We start from the raw sequence: 24,400 nt of genomic DNA on the forward strand, positions 1-24,400 counted from the left end.
ACTTGATGCTCTTCCTTAGAAGTATTTAGCACTTTCTGAATGTATACAGATACCACAGATATCTACATATCACGTTAGTTTCAACATGACACGACCAGCCTGATGTCCACATCCATGTGCTGAGCATCACCCAGCTGATATATCCCTCGCTGTCAGAACTTACCACTTTCTCGCTCTCCTCTAGCGTGGCCAAGAGTTCATGCTGAGCGTGGCGCTCTGCCTCTAGTTGGTTGTGAATTAGCTCATACTCACTGTTGTTGGAAGATGTCTGCAACGTACAGGGTTCAAGACATGACAACAGTAGACCACAGACTCAGTAGAAATAGGAAGGCAGGATATAACAACACAAACAAAATAGTCCCATGTGTGATCTTTCACTATGCCCGATCTTGAAAGGACTTGCTTACAAGTGGAAAGTCGGTGCACTACGGTAATGGCCAAGAGGAGACTCTGCTTTGGTAGCTTTAGTATTTCTCTCTTGCTTTTTTTCAACAACCAACCCCAGAGCTCTGGGAAGCTCCATGAAAACATGAACACATGATACTATGATACGTACACACAGCAGCAAGGTCGCCACATGATACTATGATACGTACACACAGCAGCAAGGTCGCCACATGATACTATGATACGTACACACAGCAGCAAGGTCGCCACATGATACTATGATACGTACACACAGCAGCAAGGTCGCCACATGATACTATGATACGTACACACAGCAGCAAGGTTGCCTACATGATACTATGATACGTACACACAGCAGCAAGGTCGCCACATGTACATGAACACATGATACTATGATACGTACACACAGCAGCAAGGTTGCCACATGATACTATGATACGTACACACAGCAGCAAGGTCGCCACATGATACTATGATACGTACACACAGCAGCAAGGTCGCCACATGTACATGAATACATGATACTATGATACGTACACACAGCAGCAAGGTCGCCACATGATACTATGATACGTACACACAGCAGCAAGGTCGCCACATGATACTATGATACGTACACACAGCAGCAAGGTCGCCACATGATACTATGATACGTACACACAGCAGCAAGGTTGCCTACATGATACTATGATACGTACACACAGCAGCAAGGTCGCCACATGTACATGAACACATGATACTATGATACGTACACACAGCAGCAAGGTTGCCACATGATACTATGATACGTACACACAGCAGCAAGGTCGCCACATGATACTATGATACGTACACACAGCAGCAAGGTCGCCACATGTACATGAATACATGATACTATGATACGTACACACAGCAGCAAGGTCACCACATGTACATGAATACATGATACTATGATACGTACACACAACAGCAAGGTCGCCACATGTACATGTCACGGTTACATTTAAAAAGAAGCACCACATATTTATGTGACCATGCTGAAATGTGTGTGTGTGTGTGTGTGTGTGTGTGTGTGTGTATGCCCACGGCTCACACACCACTCACATGCATGCACATGCACGCTACACGCACACATCCATGTGTAACCGGCATGTAGATACAGTCAAATCTGTCGTAAGCGACCGCCCCTTGGTGCAAGAAAAAGCGGTCGCTTACAGCAGATGGTCTCCTACGGCAGATGTATGGTAAATCCGGCATACCAGGTATATGCTTCCATGTACTCAAATCGACGAGAATAATGTGATTTTTAATATCATTTTATTAAATATTCAACGACGACCATACCCGTATAGTACGCGTATGCGACACAGCAGTAGATCGACACTGCCTGGACTTGAGAGCTACAGCACAGCCTCAGTACAGCCTACAGGCCAGGCGCCAGTCGATCGCACTTGCAAGACAGCGCATTTTCACACTTTGCAGTTGACAGCGCACTGGCAAGTACAGTTTCGCACCTTACTGAACCTGGGTCGCGGTCGCTTACAGCAGATTTGAATGCAGCCACCGTGCATGAAATCGCGGTCGCTGGTCGCGCACAGCAGATGGTCGCTCTGGACAGATCAGCTTGTATGTGAAACCGTTGGTGCACGGAAAATCGGTCGCTAACGGTAGATGGTCGCCTACAGCAGAGGTCGCTAACGGCAGATTTGACTGTATACACACTGTCTGTCAACTCACCGTGGTTAGAAGCTCAGCGGTGGTGGCCAGTGCAGCTTTGTTCTGCAATGCAAGCTGACCCCGTGTGTCCTGGAGCTGTTGGCTGTCAACATCCATACGTGCTGAAGAGGATAGACCTGGATATTTCAAAAGCAGTGCACAGAAGACGTACTAAATAGCACATTGAATGAGTCATGCAGGACAATGGGTGCACACTGCTACACTAGTGTTGGTAGATTAAACATCTTTCATACAGGGGATCCTGAGTGTGGCAACAAATATTATCAGAGGATAGTAAAGAACGGCCACATGAAGAAAATGAACGCTATGCTATTACATTGTACATACCGTATTTTACCGGTTGTAAGTCGACCCCGGTTATAGGTCGACCCCCGTATCCGGAGGTCTCAATTCTGCATTTTAAAGTTTTCACCCAAAGAAGCACTACTAACCACCTCCTGCTACTAGCACATCAACAAATCATGTAAACATTCCTTATTGGAGGGCATAACGTCCCAATCCTTGAAAAAAAATGCCAATAAACTGGCAACAATGTGTACACATGGTGCACTCGTGCATGCAGTGCAGGTCATTTTTGTAAGATACTGATAGTTCCCGGTTATAAGTCGAATCCCGGTTGTAAGTCGACCCCCACCCTTTCTCCGTCTATTTTAAGTCGTAAAAGGTCGACTTACAACCGGAAAAATACGTGATGTATGTCACCATAGAACCTCCTCCCGCTACACTATTCACAGGCTCTATAAGTTAGTTAGTAGTGCCGGTGGAGTTTTCACACGTTTTACACTACGCCACTATGCAACTCCCCTGTAAGTATATCTGAGAGCTGTTTGGACGGACTCACCGGGCGTAGTCGCTGCAGGACTCCGTGTTTCTCCGCGCCTTAGCGTTGCCAATGCTGCACTCTGATCCCGAATGACTCGATCATGGTTCTGTGCCTGGCAGCGCGCTCCCACTTCAGCCAAGCTAAAGGTTTTCTGATGCTGCCAAGGAAGAGATTGGCAAGCACAAAGCCGAGTGGCATTCATTTCCTGACCCATTACTAGTCTAGCACATGTATTTATATCCTGCTCCTGTATCATTTCCTTGTGTTGGATTGCCTATCCATGTACCTGTTTATATACACACGAAGGGCAGAACACGCATGTAATGGTAAATTACCCAACATACCCCCCCCCCCCCAAATAGAGTCTTGAATAAAGTAACTGACCAGAACCATTGAACCATTATGCATTTCACTACCAGCATCAACTGGTTCTGGCACTAAGTACTGTAAGCCACTCTTCCGTCAAACACATCCTGGCAGCAGATCTGAGCAGCAGTTTGGACAGCAAACATTGCTGCTTCACATCATAGTGCAGTCAAGGTTAAATGGCATGTGCCAAGCACCGGCGGCACTTTCAATGAAATAACCTTCTCGTTCAGATGAGATAACTCTTGTCGGTGTGCACGTACACCGCTTTTCCATTGCATGCGTGCTTGTTTGAGCTCTTGACGTTGGTCACTCTCCACGCCGTGACTTGCCTCAAGTAACTGATGTGCATACTGTGTTTCAGCCACCTGGGCTTCCATGTCAGTACTATGGCGCTGGCTCTCTTCTTTCATCGTCCTTATCTCACCAAGCCGACGCTGGATCAGCTCATGCTTAGCATTCAACTCCTGCTTCAGGCATCTCTCAATCTCCATACTCTCCTGGGTGCGACTTGCCTGAAGGTCAGCTAACTGAGCCGAAGCACCGGCCAAGTCGCGCTGCAGGGTGTATATTTGATTGTTTTGCTCTCTGACCTTTGCTTGGAGAGCACCGGTGTCTTTTCTGTAGGTCGATAACCGCAGCATAGCATGGCACATGGCAGCACAGCGCGAGCACAGCACAGCACAGTATGCGGGATCAACAGAGTGATCAGGAACTGAACACCCTTGCAGTAACAGTCAGGTTTCACATCATCTCAGCAATGGTTCCAACTCAAGTACACACAGTACACCACAGCACACACTATACCTGGAAACTTCCAAGAGGCGCACCAGGTTGTCGAACTCAGACTCCAACTCGTCCTGGCTCATGTCATCACAGGAAACAAGGCTGTCTGACACACCATCATCGACTTTCTGCATTATATCCGGCCCACCGTTATCTGCGGACACAGTATGTACTGACGGCTGTGCTGCAAAGCTGACATGCTGGGACGTGTCCACTGGTCTAAGTAACTCCACGGCAGCTGACCGGCTAGAAGCGCCTGTATTGCCATGCAGCAAAGAACAAACAAACAAACAAACAAACACACACACACACACACACGGACACGCACACACACACGCACACACACACACGTATGCAAACATACAGCCAGCGTCTGGCCACCAACATATGTTCCAGTGAGGGGAAAAGGATGAGGAATCTGGGAGCCTAGCTGGCAGAGTGACGTCTTGCTGATGAGTGCCATGTCGATGGAGATTTGGACTTCTACCGACTCCGTTGAAAGTTGGTGGCGGCCTGGAAGCGTGTGAATCTACTTTTCCACCAAGTCCAAACCACCGGTGGCTGAATTTTTGCAGCGGTGAGCAGGTCCAGTGCCAAGGGTTCTGGTACTGATCGGGAACAAACGCTTCAGACGTTTCATTTCATTTCATTGATCTTCCCAAGGCAAGTAAATACCTGTCAAGTGAATCCTAGCATGCTGTTACCTACCTAATGCAATACTTCCTCCGCCCAGGCAACATTTTCGCTTATCTCCTTCAGCCCAATGACAGGTGTCTGACAGCAATTTTTGCATCTTGTGCACTTCACCATCACACAAATCTGCTCGTTCAGGCGTACCAGTTCCAAACAAGTCGGCAAAGAGTAAAGAAACATCTAGAGTAGAGCGCGTTGAATGCGAGTGAACTGGTAAAAAAGACACGAAGTCAGTCACTAGTCAAGGTGGGTGCTGCTAGAGTACCACTGCTGGCACTGGAGTACAGAGCAGAGGTGTCATGTTGCGAAAAGCTAGTGTGTTTGATTGCATCCTGCTCAAGGTGTGTGTACGGTAAAAATGCACGCGAGCTTGAAGCTGAGAAAGCCACTCAGCGACGCTCGCCCACATACTGCAAAATGAACCAGAATCGGCACTGGGCAAAACAGTTGGAAAAGAAAGGCTTCGATGACAGGGTTGTCACTCGCCCAGCTCATTCGCCTGATGTCAACGTGAACGGTCCAGCAAAGCGACGCTGACTGAGCTCGCCAGCTTCGGCTGGAAAGAAACACAACCGATCGTACTCGTGAAGGAGGTGAAGCGCTTGGGAAAAAAGTGTCGATAGAAAATATTTGCGCTTCTGGAAAGTGCGAAGTACTACCCGACAACAAGTGCTGCGTCGGCTGATGACAAAGGATGTCGCGAATGCGATCGGATTTATTCGTAGTCACGAGCACAATGCATGTATATAACCAAGAATTCACAGCTAGTATACATGTATCCTTGTTCAGTGCATGATTTGTACGTTCAATCACTCGCATCCCTTTGTGACACCCCTTTTTCACTTTGCACTTCGTTGCATTTCTAAGGTTCAATGGACCGTATGCGTGTTAAAACAAAATGGCGTCACGATTTATTGAAAGTGGTATAGTTGGTGGCACGAGTGTTCAAACCCATTTTGAACTTCATACTGTTCGTCTTCTTTTTGACATGCTCTCTTTCCATCGTCCTTAGCTTTTGTTTGTTGAGAGCTGTTTTGGCTTTCTCCTATACCTCTGGGGGATGCCAAGTGATGGTTTTGAGAGGCTGGTGATGGCTGTGAGCGAGAGTTTGCCGATCGGCGTCGTCCTCGCTATAGCGATGAAAATACTAGTTACTGCGCACCTGGCAGATATCACAACACGTCGGAGCGTCCAGGAGCAAAGGAATCTTGGGTTTTCACTGGAATCTAGTTCCTCCAGCATCGTGTAGCCCACCGTCGGTGAATGGCGGTCCAGAAAGGTCGAGCCTGGTCTTCTGCAGCATCTCGCAGTCCTGCGAGGCACACTGAATACGCCTGTCATGTATTCTACAAATAAAAATCACGAAGTAGTGGACTTTATAGTGATCAGTCTATCCTGTATGCTGCAAAAGACGCAGGAAATGTGACTGGTGTCCGTACCCTGGACGCCAATATCATCCCAGTCTTCTCCTGCAGGATCTGTTTGACATTGACATACCGGTATGCAGTGGGTCGACATTGGCCTGGTTTGGCAGCTATCTGCCTGGGTGGATGTAGCAGGTTTGCATTGGCGCGTCGTCCAGTCCGACATTTTCTTGTAACTGTGGAGTACCGGCAGGGTTTGAGAGGTTGCTCGTGCTGTGAACTTATCTCTACTGCCTGTCTCGTCCTGGAAGTGCCGTCTCGCCGCTTCCTTGCTCTACAGTCACGCCGTTAAGTTTCGCTTTGTTTCGTGGTGCAGCTCAAAACCTGCCCAAACAACTGTGAGCTCGCAACATGGTATGGACAAATTGCACCACTCATGCTGGTTAACTAAAACCGGGATAGTCAAGTAAGCGAGTTCACTCCCTGGGCCATGGCAAGATCTGTTCAGCGCGAGCTATTCCAACCTCCAAGTGCATAGTCACTGATCGATCCATGCGATGGTGGTTGACCTACAAAGAGCCAAGGTCTACGAGTACTACTATTGGATGCTGTCTACATGCAGTCAACAAAATCAAAGTACCTCAGTATGCCCCAGAATAGGGCATGTGCATCTATAGCATGACACAACAGGGGTTCTGGCGGCACCTGTCAAACAAGCAGTAGCGACTAGTGCCAGCTACCTATTGGAGGCTAGCCGCTACAATCTGTCACTGGAGATAATTATTATGTTCACTGTTTAGACTGAGCACAATCAATGATGCCCAATCAATTTGCCCAATGTGTGTTCTGTTCCACCTAATTATAACGTCCCATCGCATCAACCCTACTAAACGCACATGTCGTCACTCTAGCACGACTTGTGTTATTATTGTTTATTTTGATTCGCACGATAAATAGAGCACAATAAACGTTAACTTGACCGAAGGTTAAAGGCGACTGTAGATAGAGGAGCACATCGAGGTACAGGTACCGGCATCAATACAGTATCAGAGAGAAACAAACAAAAATGAGAGGTACGCAGAAAAAACTCTCGTAAGCCCAAGGGGAAGTGGTTGATGAGGGATGAATGCACTCTCCACGCTCATCTACACTGTTCATGGAAATGCACACATACATACAATAATATACTTGAAGTACAACATAGCAATAGCATGCACAGAACCGAACAATTTCATGTTCACACATTCAAGCACAGACCTGAACATCAGTACCAAAAGCCGATACAGACAATATCCCCATACACACAGACGCACGCACACACACACACACACACACACACACACACACAATGTCCCATGTATGCGCCCGTGGCGAGAAAAGCACGCAAATCTACAAATGCACTGGATGTGAACCCACAGATTTTCTCTTATAGCAACGATAGCGGATCTGATTCTGAATGAAACAACACACACACACAATACAATCATTGAATGCCCATCCGCAGGTCCTGAAAGAACAGGCAGTGTTCCAGTGATGGGGAACAGAACTTCGAGTGGCGAGTGAGGTATACACACACACACAAACACACGTGCGTGCGCAGGCACACACTAAAGTATTCAGAAATAGAATCGACATTGTAGTATTCATTGGTTGGGGAATGGAAAGGAAAATAAAACATTGCTGTAGGTTATTGTTGTAAGGACACTAGGAGCACAACAGAAAGGTAAGCAACTTGCTTTGAAGCAAAGAAAGTTATTATTCCACGGATCTCAGAAGGAAGGAACGTTCCAGAATGCTGCACTGGCAACAGGCGGCCTGCATGTGCGCGGCCCCTGCAGTCGGTCCACCTGCCGGCCTTGCAGTGCTGAAAAGAATGTGCAGTACAGCATGTCACATAGTATCGTAGCCTGGACAAATAGGCCCTGGGAAGTTCTAGTTATGTGCTCACCTACACCACGATGCACCAATCCTCTGAGCTACTTTGGCAACAACTTTGTCCACTTGAGACTCCCATGGGCTGAGCCAGTTGTTGAGGGCTGCACCAAGGTGGACGGCAATGACTGCTGATGGCAAGGCAATCCATGACACACAGTCACTAGGGCATCGTCAACATGGCGCTGAGGCTGGATCGATAAAATCAACCTTTAGGCTGCCGCGGGGTTGACAAGGAGGCCGCTGTCTCGAAGCTAGTCAGTCAGCCTGGTCACCGCCATTGACGAACCAGTCGCCACCGCCAGCAGTGGCGGTAGGTTGTGACAAGTGTGGTGCAATATTGTCAGCAAATTCAGTACTCAGGATAAGATGAGTGACAAAGGGAACGTTGTGTTTGATAATATTGAAGTGAACAGGGATGATCACAAACCCTGCGCGTACTCCACCGTGAGTTACAAGAAAATTCCGGACTGGACGACGAGCAAACACCAACCTGCTACATCCAACCAGGCACATACTATTACGATAGCTGCCAAACCAGGTCAATGCCGACCTACTGCATAATGTCAATGTCAAACAGATCCTGCAGGAGAAGACTGGGGTGTTGGCCTCCAGTCACTGCGTGTACAGGCACCAGTCACATTTCCTGTGTCTTTTGCAGCATACAGGCTGAGACTCATCACTGTAGAGTCCACTACTGCATGAGTTTTATTTGCACAATACATGACAGGCGTACACGGTGTGCCTCGCAGGACTGCGAGATGCTGCAGAAGACCAGGTTCGACCTTTCTGGACCGCCATTCACCGACGGTGGGCTACACGATGCTGGAGGAACTAGATTCCAGTGAAAACCCAAGATTCCTTTGCTCCTGGACGCTTCGACGTGTTGTGATATCTGCCAGGTGCGCAGTAACTAGTATTTTCATCGCTACAGCGAGGACGACGCCGATCGGCAAAGTCTCGCTCACAGCCATCACCAGCCTCTCAAAACCATCACTTGGCATCCCCCAGAGGTACAGGAGAAAGCCAAAACAGCTCACAACAAACAAAAGCTAAGGACGATGGAAAGAGAGCATGTCAAAAAGAAGACGAACAGTATGAAGTTCAAATGGTTTTGAACACTTATACCACCAACTATACCACTTTCAATAAATCGTGACGCCATTTTATTTTAACATGAATATCGCGGATTCTGGGCACCCTTTTTCTCACCTTGCAATTCGTTGCATTTCTAATGTTTCCGTTCCGGGCACCCTTTGAACCCATGCACTTTGGTTTGCACACGCACTGACATCCAACACGGACTGTGTGTACGACTATCGGCATCTTTGATGGCCTTCACTATCCATTTTCATGCTCACAGTTGGACTCGTTGCACCGTGCGTATATTTATGTGTCACCCTTTCAGCTACATGCACGTGGAGCTGTTTTAGTTCCACAACTAATTACTTGGTGCTCTTCTTGCTTCTCTTTGATTCTTCGCTACTCCTTGGGAGCTAATTTCGATGCGTTTGTATATTTATCGCTTGTATATTTCTGCTGACGCTGTACGCAAGACACTTTCACGGCACACTACTGCTACAGGCATGCACTCCGACTCACCTATATTATCGCTCTCCCCTTGTAAATATTCTTCAGTCTTGATTCACAAGAAAATTGGGCACTAAGGAAAAAATGGTCTGCTTCGAGTGGTTTATGTAAAGGGTATGTCCATGGTTCGCGACATTTTGGTGCCGAAACCCGGGAGAGTCGAGCGGCGACTCTCCTAGTATAGGAATTTGAACGACCGACGAACCATGGAAAACCAAGCGGCGGTGAGGGGCAAGCGCCAAAAGGCTGCTCGTCACCACAAGACAATCAAAGATATGGAAACGACAACGGGTAGTTTCCTCTCGGCAATCTCAACGGACATTGAATCGGATCCAGCAGCAGTCAGAGAGCTATGTCAACACAATTTCCAATTGGACTCGCATCTCGAGGCACTCGAAATTTCGCTGGAAAAGTATACTGATTTAATTAAGGTGGCTCCTACCCCTCGGGTCCAAATTTTTTTTGTTTGAAACGTGGCTACAAACGATTGTACTTTGTTCCGTAGGATATCTAGTGTACGGAGACAAAATTTTATCAAGTTCTACCGGCCGGTTTCACTCGGGGGAGGGGCCAAACATAGCATACTCACAATTGCCAATTTAGGCCAAAAAAACACCGGAAAACCACTTTTTTGGCCGTAGCACTCGTAGTTACCCCATTTTTCTTGATGTCCAACATCAGGACAGTAGTATACTTGCTAAATACCAGCATAAGCTTTAGAAGTGGGTAGAATTCTGCTAGAAGGTGACCTTTTTCTCTTTTCGGAATCATCCCATTTCAGCGCACACGTCCCACATATTAGCCCCGCCCACAAGTATTTGACACTGGACTTGCCCTGTATTCGATGGTTATGCTATCATAACTTAATAATGGTACTGTGTAGCAAGTTTGAGCAGGTTCTACCGAAGGTAACTCTTGAAATAAAACTTTGAAGTGTCAAGTGATGCCATATTTTCAAGAATCAGCACATTGCACTGGGACATTGTCCAACGCCTTAGAACCCCTGAGTCCACCATATGACAGATACGTATCTTGCAATAATGGATTGCAACATCTTCCAAACATAGTAGTAGAGCTTTGGATCAAGTTTTAGCAGTTTCCACCGAAGCTAACTACCAAAATAAAACTTTGAAGTCGCCCACATACTAAATGCAATAGCTGAGCATGTGCATTGAGTGTATGGTCTAAAGGTTTTCACAACTAGCTCCAATGCGGCAGATACGTGTCTTACTTTACTTGATTGCAACATCTTCAGAACATAGTAGTAGAGCTTTGGATCAAGTTTTAGCAGTTTCCACCGAAGCTAACTACCGAAATAGAACTTTGAAGTCGCCCACATACTAAATGCCATACATGTAGCTGAGCATGTGTATTGAGTGTACATGTATGCTCTAGTGTTTTTCACAACTTTCTCCAACATGAAGCCAATACTGATGTGGAATTTTTGACTGCTTTTTCCAAAACACAGTGCTGAAGCAATGCACATTGGGCACTTTCTACTGGTAATGCAATTATTATTAGGTATACAGTGTTTGCTGCCAACATAGCAAGCAATACTGCTATACTAAATGCGTATTCCATTGGGTACGGTCCAATTGCTTTTCACTTCGCATCTAGCCACTGTTCTTCGTGCATTTCTTGAATGCTTAGTCTCCGTGGTAATGAAGCTAAGAGCCACACTGGAGAAGTTTCTACTGAAGCTAACTATCAAAAATATATAATTTCCAAGATGCTACTATTACATAAAGTAGCTGTGTGCAATGCCACTCTGTTGAACACAGTAAGCAAAATTGAGTCACTAAAACCCTATTTGCCAGATATAAGCTGTTGAGATTGATAGCAGCTGAGCTGTATGATCTGATATGGATGGCGGTTCCACACTGACCAGCACATGTACACGTGCACAGGCAGAAGAATATACAAGTAATACACCTAACGTTACTTCGAAGTCCATCATGTAAATACAAGCGTATATACAAGCATCACTCCTGTTCTCCACAACCTGCAGTCCTGGGCCACTGCAGCTGGTCAGAGTGCAATAATTTCTGCAGCAGGCTTGACTTGGAAAGCTAATCACAACTGCCATGGCTGCAATATGAGTATTACCAGCGCTTTTACAGCGCTACTTGTATTATATTATTGTCAATCCATTGTGGTGCATGGCACTCGTTTTCAACAACCGAGTTTATGTCATTAGTTGCATATCCAACGCCAATAGAAAAAAGAAGGGGCGGGGCAAATTACCACGGTTCAACACTAGTCATATTGAACGGCGTTATGCCATGCCAGGCGCGCACACAAAACGCCCGCGCAAGTGCGCATGCATGTACACACCCGGGTAACACACATTCGTGCGACTTTACATAGCCTGCACTGTCATTCTATGTCATAGGAGTGAGTGCACACACATATATATATATATGCTGTATATGCTGTCCGCAGATTGAGTATATATATATATATATATTGTACATGTAGCCGGATTGCCTAATTTTGCATACGTAATAAAATTGTGTAAGTATACACACATGTGCGTGCACATATAGATAGACTCAGCGGCATACGCATGAGTGTGTGCCGATAGGGCCACATGCCAATTATCGGATTAGTCTGTGAAAGTTACGCGCACGACAAACTTTCGGACAGTCTAAAGATATGACACAATGAATGTGGAATACCCACCAGTGTGTAATACCATTTCATACCTATTTCGCAGCGTTTGTGATTTTCGGAGCGTCCCTGTTGACATTTGATGTCCTCCGTCACTTGGTTGATGACACAGTCATAAATTATCAAATTCACCTCCAATGCCATCCAATCTGCGTTCCGCGATACATGTACAGTGAACGGTGTTGAGGAAAGCCATGCAGCAATAAAACAGTCGAGACTCCCAAGCAGAGGATACAATTCAACAGCGCATTGAAGTACGAATTGTTGTAAACAATTTTCAAGACACAATTACAAAATTTGAAGTGCGTCTTGAAACGTGTTTGAAGTGCTTCGATGTATTTACCTTCGATCTCCCTGAATCGATCCATCCACAGCTACCCGACGAATTTACCAGTCAGTGCGGGAGATGATCGAGCAAGTTATATTTGAAGGTTGCGAGATGTCAGTGGCACTGACAGGAAATCTACACAAGCGTATTCTGAAATAATTTTCTAAGACTCAGGCGTGATTCAAGAGCGGACTTTGATTTCTACCTTCTTATAGTACGAGCACCAGTCGCCATTGCATTCTTGGAAAATCTTCTGCGAGTGCTGCCTTCCCCTTTCATAGAAAGAACGAGTGAAGAGGGACACTAGCAGCAGGTTCTAGCTAGGTACTAGGTCGCCAGAATTGCAGAAAAGCGAGAAGACGTTTCCTACAAAGATTGATCGCACAAAAATCATCGCTACCGAAAAATTTACTGAAAATCTACACTTTTCAAACGATGCGCGCGCAGAGGGTGTGAGCCACCTTAACAGGTACGAAATAAAAGGGTCTGACGACCAGGAATTCAAGGAAAATCAAACGGAATGGATCGAACAAATGGATGAATTTATACGTGTAACTAACATTAATTTGGTGTCACTAAAATTCTTACAAATGGAATGTCAAAAAAAGGATCCGCAACCTGCAGCCACGGCAATGGCGGCAGGAACTACAGCAACTATAAAGGATGACGACAAACTCGACAGACGGCTGTCGGAAATGGTATCAATGAATCAAAGCAATCAGAGCATCATGACAAATTTGACGAATTCTCAGAGTAATGCTAGCAATAAAACTGGCAACACGGTCAAATTGCCTAAACTGGAATTGTTCTCTTTTGATGGTGATGTAATGAAATTTAAGGAATTTCAAGATATGTTTACTGCCACTGTTCACGCAAATAGATCTTTGTCTGATGTGGAGAAGCTATCTTACCTGAAAACACACGTGAAAGGAAAAGCGCTGGAATGTATCTCTGGTTTGGCCCTGTCAAATTCAAATTACAAGGTTGCATGGGATTTGCTAATGGATCGGTTTGGGAAAGACCATGTTGTAATCAATGCTCGGTACTTGGCATTAGTTGATTCGGAAAAACCGTCTAGCCGACCTGAATCATTGCGGAAATTCTTGAATGACGTCGAGGCAAACATCAGAAGTCTAGGTGCGCTACATGAGGACATGTCACAGGCACTATTCATTCCACTGATTACCTCCAAATTACCCAAATCGGTTATGTCTCAATTAGAATTAAAGAAAGGCACTACCACGAAATGGACAGTGCGAAGTCTACGTGAGGCAATGAACCACTACGTAGATGCAATGGAAGCAGCGGAAGCTGCAACTACCGGCGGAAACGAACGACAAAGGGACGGACCATACAACCCAACGACACACGTGGCTCACTCAATGGCAGCAAACACTATGAAAATGGAACGTAAATGCATCTACTGCGGACAATCGCATTTCGCTGATGAGTGTACCAGGAACACAGATGCAGAAACCAGAAAAGATCAATTGAATGGACGGTGTTTCATTTGCCTGAAATCTGGACACAGTGCAAGGGCATGTGAACGCACTAAACCATGCTACTACTGCAAACGCACAACACACCATTGTAGTATCTGTCCGGAGAAATTTGGCACAGGGAATGTGTCATCCCCAATTCAAACAACAATGGGAGTGGCAATCTCAGATCACATGAAAACGGTTTTACAAACTGCAGCTACAGAAGTGTCAAATGAAAGTGGAAACCAGGAATGCCATGCTCGGATTTTATTCGACACTGGAGCAACTAGATCCTTTATCACTGAATCCCTATGCCACAAACTGCAATGTAACAAGATTGGCGAGGACACAATCTCAGTGTCAAGCTTTGGTAACGAAAAACGGAAAACCGAAACCATGCCAAGATTCAATCTACGAATTGAACAACCAGACAAATCTTGCACGGAGGTCTGCGCAAATGTCACATCAATCCTGTGTCACCCAATTCAACGATTCCCGCTTCCAAACGATATGAAGTTGCATGACATGCCTCTTGCGGAACCACCTGTACAGGAACCAGAGAAGTGTGACGTGGACATACTGATTGGTGTAGATTACTATCACAGATTCATAATGGACGGCAGTATTGCACTGCAGAATGGCATGTACATGGTAAAATCAACGTTCGGGTATTTACCATCAGGAAGTACGGAGTATCATGGAATTACAGATGATGCAGTACATGTACTCACTACGTTGCCAACGACAAGCCACGATCCAATGGAGGATACTCCTGTCACTGCTATTCTCGTGCAGGGGGAGGGTCCTGACGGATCACCAGCAGGCATGGACCCGGAGCAATTCACTTCTTTCGGGAAACTAGTCAGAGTCACAGCGTACGTACAGAAATTTATTGATAAAATCCAAAAAAAACCGGTTGGCAATACCATCTCACGCGACGAATACCAACGAACGGAATCGAAATGGATACAATTTACACAACGACAACACTGTTTGTCATGTAAACAGCACGATGGTGGCCCGTTTCAACTTCCGAAACCCCTCCTTTTGCACAAGGAAAGAACAATGGAGTTGCTACCGTATGAGTTCACAGGCATAGATTACGTTGGACATATTGGGTTTCAAATCCAACGAAGGCTCGATGAAATGCAAACCATGATTAACTAATACGAATTCAGTCTGATTACAAATAACTGCTTACACTCAAATTTCCCTGTCGACACTTCATTCACGGTTTGTATTTGCTCACTCACGCGTATGCTATTTCATAACTATGGTAGTCACTTTCAGCGGGCGGGAGTGTCGCGAATGCGATCGGATTTATTCGTAGTCACGAGCACAATGCATGTATATAACCAAGAATTCACAGCTAGTATACATGTATCCTTGTTCAGTGCATGATTTGTACATTCAATCACTCGTATCCCTTTGTGACACCCCTTTTTCACTTTGCACTTCGTTGCATTTCTAAGGTTCAATGCTGGGCACCCTTTTTCTCACCTTGCAATTCGTTGCATTTCTAATGTTTCCGTTCCGGGCACCCTTTGAACCCATGCACTTTGGTTTGCACACGCACTGACATCCAACACGGACTGTGTGTACGACTATCGGCATCTTTGATGGCCTTCACTATCCATTTTCATGCTCACAGTTGGACTCGTTGCACCGTGCGTATATTTATGTGTCACCCTTTCAGCTACATGCACGTGGAGCTGTTTTAGTTCCACAACTTGGTGCTCTTCTTGCTTCTCTTTGATTCTTCGCTACTCCTTGGGAGCTAATTTCGATGCGTTTGTATATTTATCGCTTGTATATTTCTGCTGACGCTGTACGCAAGACACTTTCACGGCACACTACTGCTACAGGCATGCACTCCGACTCACCTATATTATCGCTCTCCCCTTGTAAATATTCTTCAGTCTTGATTCACAAGAAAATTGGGCACTAAGGAAAAAATGGTCTGCTTCGAGTGGTTTATGTAAAGGGTATGTCCATGGTTCGCGACAAAGGATGCCTTCTACATTTTTCGAATTGGAGAGTTTCTCTTGATGTTCAACGACTCCTCAACTCATTCCGAGTTGTTATAAGCCGTTCTGAGAACCTGGAATGTATCAGTAAAAACTGTAAAGATAAGCGAACATTTTGCTTGGGCGGAGGAAGTAGATAGGTGCCTCTTCCGTGACCATTCTTTTTCTTGACACCAACAATCCGAAGCTATCTCAGGACCGTATCATCAATGTCTCCTGTTACTAACCACTACATTGTAAACCATGCTATTCAGCTATTTCATGCGGAGAATCAAGATTGTTTTTGGATCTGGTGTGCGGTTGCTATGCGTTGCTAAGGAAAGTGGGTTCTCTCAGTTTGACATATCTCTCTGATCTCAAATATGTGGGACATTTGTCGGAAAAATCCGGTGATAGGCGATGAGTATTTTGGTTGTGACTTTTTCCTTTGTCCGATTTAGAAAAACTAAAGACCAAACTACTCAGGAAGCTCTAACCTATCCAAAAAGCAAAACACAAGCCACAAAAAAACGATTAGAAAAAATGGTCTTAAGTCCCTACTAACTATCTCTGTCACGCAAGACCGGACCTAAACACCTACGAAGTAAGAATTGATGTGTTACGGGTAGTACCAAGAGTAGATAAACAAGAGTGTGCAACTCGCGGATGGGTTGGCCCACGGCGGAATTTTTTGTTGACGTAATCTTTTCGACGACGCACGAGCTGCGAGTCTTTCGGAAAGTTTTCCCTCGTGCTCTTGGCCGGCTTTACACTACAATAATACACTACAAGGTCGGTGCCCAGCACGTGCTCTCACACTGCTCTGCGGCGAAATGCGCGTTCTTCTGAAAAAAGGTGACGTCAACAAAAAATTCCGCCGTGGGCGAGGGTATCTGCAGATTGTGCAGGAGAGATCCGGAGTTGCACACTCTTGTTTATCTACTCTTGGTAGTACGTGTAGTGAAATAAATTGGTATGCATTGCATCGTGACACAACTTGTACGTGATTGTAAATGTACAAACAACATGCAACGCCGTAGTAAGAGCTATCGTAGCTCGTGAATTCCGTGTTGTTGACTCAAGGCAAGCAGTACTTCGTTTACACGCTGACAACGACGAACGAATTGATTAGATATGTCACCTGCAGTTACACAACAATCCCGTATGGCAGCGTGCATGCCAAGACAATCAGGGAGTAAGTATTATGCTCTTGTAAAACCTGTCAAGGCAACGACTCGGATATGGCGACCACTATTATCAGGGCCAATGCTATTTCAAGTCTAGTGACCCTGGATAAGGAGACCACCTGGTAACAGAGACCACATGTTGAAGGTTCCGTGAGCGGTCTTTTTTGACAGGCTTCACTGCTCTCCCCGTTTAAAATCACTAGTAATTTCGTTGGTCACACATAACTCACGTGCACTGTTTTCCCGCCAACGTACCAACAAATATCACAACCCTTGCAGCTATGCACAGAGAGAGACATTCAGGTAATCTGTACTGCGCTGAGGTGCCAGCTAACCACATCTAGCCAACGCTGCTGCACTTGTAGGTCGATTCTGTTGTATCCCTTTTAGGAGATAAGTTTAAAACCTGAAAAATGTGGGTGAATGAGAACCATGCATTTGAATGGCAACAATACATTTGAATAGAGTCCACCATACCGGCATTTGAATGACAACCATGCATTTGAGAGGGAACTATGCATTTGAATGGGAACCATGCATTTGAATGCGAACCATGCATTTGAATGGGACCATGCATTTGAATGGGAACCATGCATTTGAATGGAGTCCATACATCTGAATGGGAACCATACATTGGAATGGCAAACATACATTTGAATGGGAAACATACATTTGAACAGTGTACACACATTTGAATGGGAACCATACATTTGAATGGCATGCATACATTTGAATGGCATACTTACATTTGAACAGTGTGCATACATTTGAATGAGAACTATACATTTAGATGGTGTCCATACATTTGAATGGTGTGCATACAATCAGATCGGGCCCATATAATGCATACAGAATCAAAATGGCAGCCAAACCTGAAAAATTTGGGCATAGGTCTGTTGCTTTTTTCCCTTTTTGTGTGTATTTTAGGAATTTGAGGTTTCTTAGTTAAAATAATAACATTACATCATTTATGCCCCCAATTATGATCTGATTTTCAAAGACTTTGTGAGTTTAAAAGTTTCCCTCCCCATCGACAGGTGTTCCGTTCCATTTTTCGGGTCAGCAATGAGACAAGGACATGGGTGTGCGGCCAATTGAAGAAACTCTGGAAAGCCAAATTCCATGCAATGGAAAGGATCAAAGATTATAGGCTCAACTCCTGATCCATGCTCATTGCTGATTTATTGGGAATGTTGAAATAATAAGAGGGAAGCTGCTGGCGACTCCATGACGTGGCCTTCATCGACGTTCCAAGCGGCGTGCCGATAACCTGTACATGCGGGCTAATCCATCTACGAATTAGTGAACAGCAATTTTAGTTGTACAATTTTGATGTCACATGTGGAGTGTGCTGCGGCAATGAACACATCTATCTGTGAAAGGCGCATCCCACGGCTGCGTGTATGCCATCACAACAAATCCCAGGCGTGGTCAAATCTCCACCGGCAAGAGCCATGCAAGGAGACTAGGGACATGAGAGGTTGCTGTGGATAAAGGCCTTCTAAGATGCGTACGCTCCCTAGAATGGGTCTCTCAAATAGTATTTAAATGGCTTTCTTTGAGAACTCAGTGGAGGCTTCACACTATTGAGAAGCATGCATTTGGCAAGTGCTAGTAGTTCCCTGTTCACTCGGAATCATGGTATCGGAGTTGAGAGTGTCTATTCTAATTGTTACCCTCCAGTCAGCGTACAGTTTACCCTCATGGGATCCCAGACCTAGTGCTAACCGGGGTACAACGTGCAAGTTCATGCAATTCATTCCCAAGCCCGCACAAATGGGTACCAGAAAAATGCTTTACCTTTTTTTAGAGCTGGGGATGAAGGCAACCTCCAAGCTGCATCCAACCCGGACGATGAGAGAGACAGCTTCTCATCAGTAGTAACAGTGCGACTGACATCTGCAGAGTAGAGAGGTTGACGGTGCCGGCGTCATTGTGACATGCAAGAGGTGATCAGTCATGTGATAGCTGGTGTTGAGAGCATCGGTATTGGCGTGATATGGTCACACAGCTGTTGTGATTCGATAGTCAATGCCGGTAGTAGCAATTTACAGTAGCTATTTAGTATTTGCAGTTTTGGTAGTATCACGTTTGGCTGATGCGGCCAGTAGCAAAGCATCCGGCATAGGTGATAGGGAAGTGGTCAGCATGTATCGCATCAAGGCGGCCGGCATCGATAGCAGCGTTATGGCCGCAAACTGGCATCGGTAGTAGCGAGGTGGCCGGCACCGGTAGTAGCGAGGTGGCCGGCATCGGTAGTAGCGAGGTGGCCGGCATCAGTAGTACTGAGATGGCTTGCATCGGTAGTAGCGAGGTGGCCGACATCAGTAGTATTGAGATGGCTTGCATCGGTAGTAGCGAGGTGGCCGACATCAGTAGTACTGAGATGGCTTGCATCGGTAGTAGTGATTGAAATGATGGTGGTTGTAATGATTTACCTGGGCAGGTATGGAGCAAACAGTAATGATTAGCACCAGGTACACGACAATTATGGTGATCACAGTTTTCAAACAGATAAGAAATTTCTGGCAAGCACAGTAGAAGAGTAAGCGGCATGGTCTGAGATGTGGCCAAGGTATGTACCTCCCGTTGTACATGCAATCATCAGCCACAAACAAGTTGCAAAGCCGTCCAAACATTCACCGGCTACGGACAGGTGCATCAAACTGGTGCACATGTCGTGAATACAAAGGGATAAAGAATGACTGTGCAGCAACAAACAGCTGGAAAATGACTGCAATTGCCATTGATTGCTCCATTTCAGAATTAGCCACACATTCACCGACCCAACACACCTGCCAGTAGCAAGCAACCGCATGTAAACTCTGCTACTCATCAGTAACCTCAACACTCCATGTACAATTGAGCAACATATCCAAACCACACACTCTGGCCATGTCCCTATCACCTACTCTGCAAGTCAGAAATGAATCATTGCTGCATGCAGAAATCAGATTGTGTAACGTACCAAACAAATGGCTTATACTTAGCCATGCTGTGAAGAATCTTGGTCCATTGGCCTTGCAAGTCTAGCGGAGGAAAAATAGACAGCTTCACACAATGGATTAGAAGCATACACCCATGTGACAGCAGCCATCGCCGGCTATGGTCACATGGGCAACTAGCAAGCCAAAACAGCAGAATGCATACCCTACCAATGTCTACATACGTACCACCCAAATATACGTTACCAGGGAGACGGGCATCAGCGAGGCTACCATGGTGTCCGTGGAGTGCTTGAACCTACCTGAGAGGGAATGAATGAGCATGACACAATTGATTGGTTACATACACCCACACAACAGCAGCCTGTGACAGCCACTGTTGTATGGGGATAGTACAAGTAACAGACACGGTTACTAAACAACATGGTGTTGTACAATACACCAGGCATGCAGTACATAACTACATATTTACCAATGGTAGGCCCGGTGACTTGACGCCGTAGCGCTGGTTGGTTGTAGAAGAGATGACCTACAGGGCTCTTACCTTGCCCTGATCTATGCCTAACTACCCTAACTAAGAATGTGGATATATTAGAATTTGAGTGAGAGAAATGCAATAATGTGAAAATATGAGTATAGTGTGGCATGAGGGTCGAATATTGTTTAGTGTTTGTTGTGGTTGATAGTCTGGTCGGCTCCAGCCACCAGTTGCCGCCTCTGCTTGGCTGGTCGCACTAATCATCGGCCGAGTGTGTGCTGCTCCACCTCGCTCCCCGCTGGCCACATTGTGTAGTACTCGCTGAGTGTGTAGTGGTGTACTGATCCCTGAGGTGTGTGTGGGAACAGACATGCAGGCGTGGAAATAGTAAGAATGATGTGGCTGTATAATAATGCTACATGCAACAGTACATTTGAATTCATCCACAAACAAATGAATTCATGAATGATTCATCCAAACGTGATCAGTGAATGTGCAAGATAGGTAATACAGTTCTATTAGGGCAGGAATATGGATACTGCAGACTACTACAGACTATATAGGGCATGTGTTGTGATGGCATACATACAGGAAATACCTTGAATGCTATAAATAGCAAAATCAAAGATCGATAGCCAACATGTTTTGTCGTGACGCTGTTTGGCCTTTTGCCGTACAATCTTGACCAGCGGTCTTCCGCAATACAGGCCAGGAAGGTGTTGAATAGAGGCAACTTGAACCGCACAAGATTTTCGATTTATTCACAGACTTACAGATTCCTTTTCCTGCAACCCCATTTTTGAGGCAAAGTTTGATCGAAGGCAGTCATGGAGTCGCCAGCAGCACCCCACCCCCTTTACCCCTTCGTAATGGTTGAAACCAGGGGAAATGGAACGGAACACCTGTCATTTTGTGGCACCTACATTGCAGCAAGAGTCTTGCCGCAATGAAGTGCCCCCCCCCCCAAAAAAGGTTTTCCAGGAGCAAAATATATCATATGGGGAAGCATGGATGGCAGATGGCAAGCCTGGAGCAAACACACACAGACATGCACACACACACGATGGGGAGACGCAACACACACATAATACTGTGCGCAGTTTGGAGCAAGTAACGATATTCTCAAAGAAATCGTAAAAGGTACCATCACAATAATTGTTATGATTGCCAGTCATGCTCACTCGTTCAAAGCTATGCACGGCAAATCCTTTCTATTGTCTCGTTCTCATACTGGTAGAAACCATGGAAACAACTGCACACACTTCACTGTAGGACTCGTGTAGCTCTTCTTGTTCACATTCCATGGAGGTTTGATAAAATCAGATAAAGGAGCAGGGTTTTTATTGCCGATATGATCCAACCGTAGTTGTCAGTCCAAAACCTAACTTTTTGAAAGTGCTTTCCAGCTTAATAAGCTTGGCTCTAATTGGACAGATTTCCAAAGCTCCAAAGGTCTTAAACTACTGTTGCGGACATTGAAATCCGGTCGGAGGCATGCTGGCCATGCAGCCGTGAGTACGAATACGATCAACACGTGCACTGTGCATGCAACGTTCTGTACGTACTGAGGGCACCGCCGGGCCTCGTGTCGTTCGACCGGATTTCCATGTTCACAGCAGTACGCGGATGATAGAATATACAATAGCCTACAGTTGTGAGTTTTGAAGGAGCCGAAATTGATACTTATCACAACAGGGGAACAGATCCTATTTCCCACTCTCCACAGGTTGTCCCCGACAAACTCGACTGGGCACACACAAGAAACAGTGACACAGAACAACATGGTCCTTTGGGAAACCTATTCGAAGAGCTATAGTGCGGCGCCTTGCCCATTTTTGCTCATTCGCAGTAGTTGCACTTAAAAGCGAAGACATTAGGACACGATTTACGACTCCTGGGTCAAATTGAATGCACTCCACCAATAGCAAAGTACGATGTGGAGGGCTCTAGCTAGGCCTCATGTCGCGTGCATATGTGGTTTTCTGTAACAGGAGTGGGTCCCCATCCAAGAGGGCCCGGACCAGTCACTGTTGGAGGAGGTGTCCCCTTACCGTGAAGGGAAACCACCACAAAGCGTGTACTCATTTATGGAGCCATAAACCTGGATTCAAGTGGATCCAGAAGTCAGCGTTATCATGCCTCCAGTGTTATTGTGGTGCAGCACTTTCAAACCATATTTGTAAGCTGTTACAGTAGTGGCAAAAGTTTCCAGAAGTCACCTTGCCCACAGTTTCAAATTTCCCATTCGGCATCGGTAACCACCGTTTCTCATCAGACAGCTTAGTTATAAATTACGATCAATGTGATCATGTTTACCTGCGAGAAAGAAGGTGGGCAGCAGCCACGTTTTGATGAAGAAGCCTTGGTCCAGTGTACTTCTCAATGAGAACCGTTCCTAACTCGTAGCCTGTGCTTGTCCAGGTTTACTGGTGAACAGACTGACTAGCGGTGGACACTGCCATGGGTGTTCTCCAGTTGCTGGCGCATAGTGGAGAATGCATGTTGCCCGGACATCTGGGTGAGCATTGCTCAGTGGTTGCAAAACACAACAAAACAAAAGCAAACAAGTCGATGTGTAGGGTCTCCTATAGCTGTACTGTATAACCATAGTCTACCACAAGTGAATAGAAGCATGGCATCCATGTGCTCTTGGACTCAGGCAGATACGCAATATTGAATATCCTATCGGGTCTCGACAGTATTGCCCTCGCTGCCTGCATACCGGGGATATCGCCGTAGAATGACTTGTCATGCTCATCCCGGAGAGACGCGTCCTGACGTGACACATCAACGAACTCAATGCTACGTCGTTTACTTGCCATTCTGGCTGCCTAGGATCAATCGATCTAACCTGCAAACAACCTATTCAAGATTGACCCGTCTTTGACTTCACTGCCTTCACGATTGATCGCGGTCGCGTTTTCTTTGAATACCAGTAACTTTGACGTCACATTCTGATGAAAGTTGAAATCAGGTCCCAAGATACCTTTTCAGTCAATGGCTCATATACAGCATGTTAAGGCACCTCCTTCTCCATTTCCCCTTTCAAAACCTGACTTCTCCATAGTTGGTGACCAGTTCAATGGATACCAGCCACAGACCTCAAACTAGACCTCGCCTAAATGAACCAGTTATTTTCAGCAGGGTTCTAGCCAAAGGAGGGTAGCTCACTCCGAGTTGTGGCGGAGGGGTACTAAACTTAATGCTAGGAAATGAACTGGGCTAACATTACTCTGCTGCACATCAGCCAAAACCGGTGTCAAGGTTGCAACGTTTTCTTCAAGAATCAACAAAAGAACGCAATCCTTTGCAAAACCCTACCTTCCATCAATTATTGCTCACCTAAAAGTTGAATTGCTTTCCTGCATTCCCAGGGGGGATAACGAAGAACACTTTTATGTCACCCTTTGGTTGTAAGCGATGTCCGGCGCTTTTCCATAGCAACCCCCACAGGGACTAACCAACGTAACTGTTCTGTAGCAATCCCCACAGGGACTAACCAACGTAACTGTTCTGTAGCAATCACCACAGGGACTAACCAACGTAACTGTTCTGTAGCAATCACCACAGGGACTAACCAACGTAACTGTTCTGTAGCAATCCCCACAGGGACTAACCAACGTAACT

The 24,400-nt window shown here is 45.8% G+C and overlaps 1 protein-coding gene across 1 annotated transcript; it reads right to left on the reverse strand.

Annotated features, from left to right (window-relative positions):
* Positions 1 to 25: 25 nt before the first annotated feature.
* Positions 26 to 23,595, reverse strand: LOC135830886 (uncharacterized). Its single transcript, XM_065343105.1, has 7 exons — positions 23,496 to 23,595; positions 22,424 to 22,519; positions 4,121 to 4,355; positions 3,535 to 3,934; positions 2,966 to 3,104; positions 2,125 to 2,240; positions 26 to 268 (listed from the first exon to the last, which is right to left on the reverse strand). Exons 1-7 carry the CDS (start codon positions 23,593 to 23,595, stop codon positions 26 to 28), a joined length of 1,329 nt encoding a protein of 442 aa, XP_065199177.1.
* Between the last annotated feature and the right edge of the window lie 805 nt (positions 23,596 to 24,400).

Source organism: Sycon ciliatum, chromosome 1 (genome assembly GCF_964019385.1).
Source record: "Sycon ciliatum chromosome 1, ocSycCili1.1, whole genome shotgun sequence".
Classification (NCBI taxonomy): domain Eukaryota; kingdom Metazoa; phylum Porifera; class Calcarea; order Leucosolenida; family Sycettidae; genus Sycon; species Sycon ciliatum.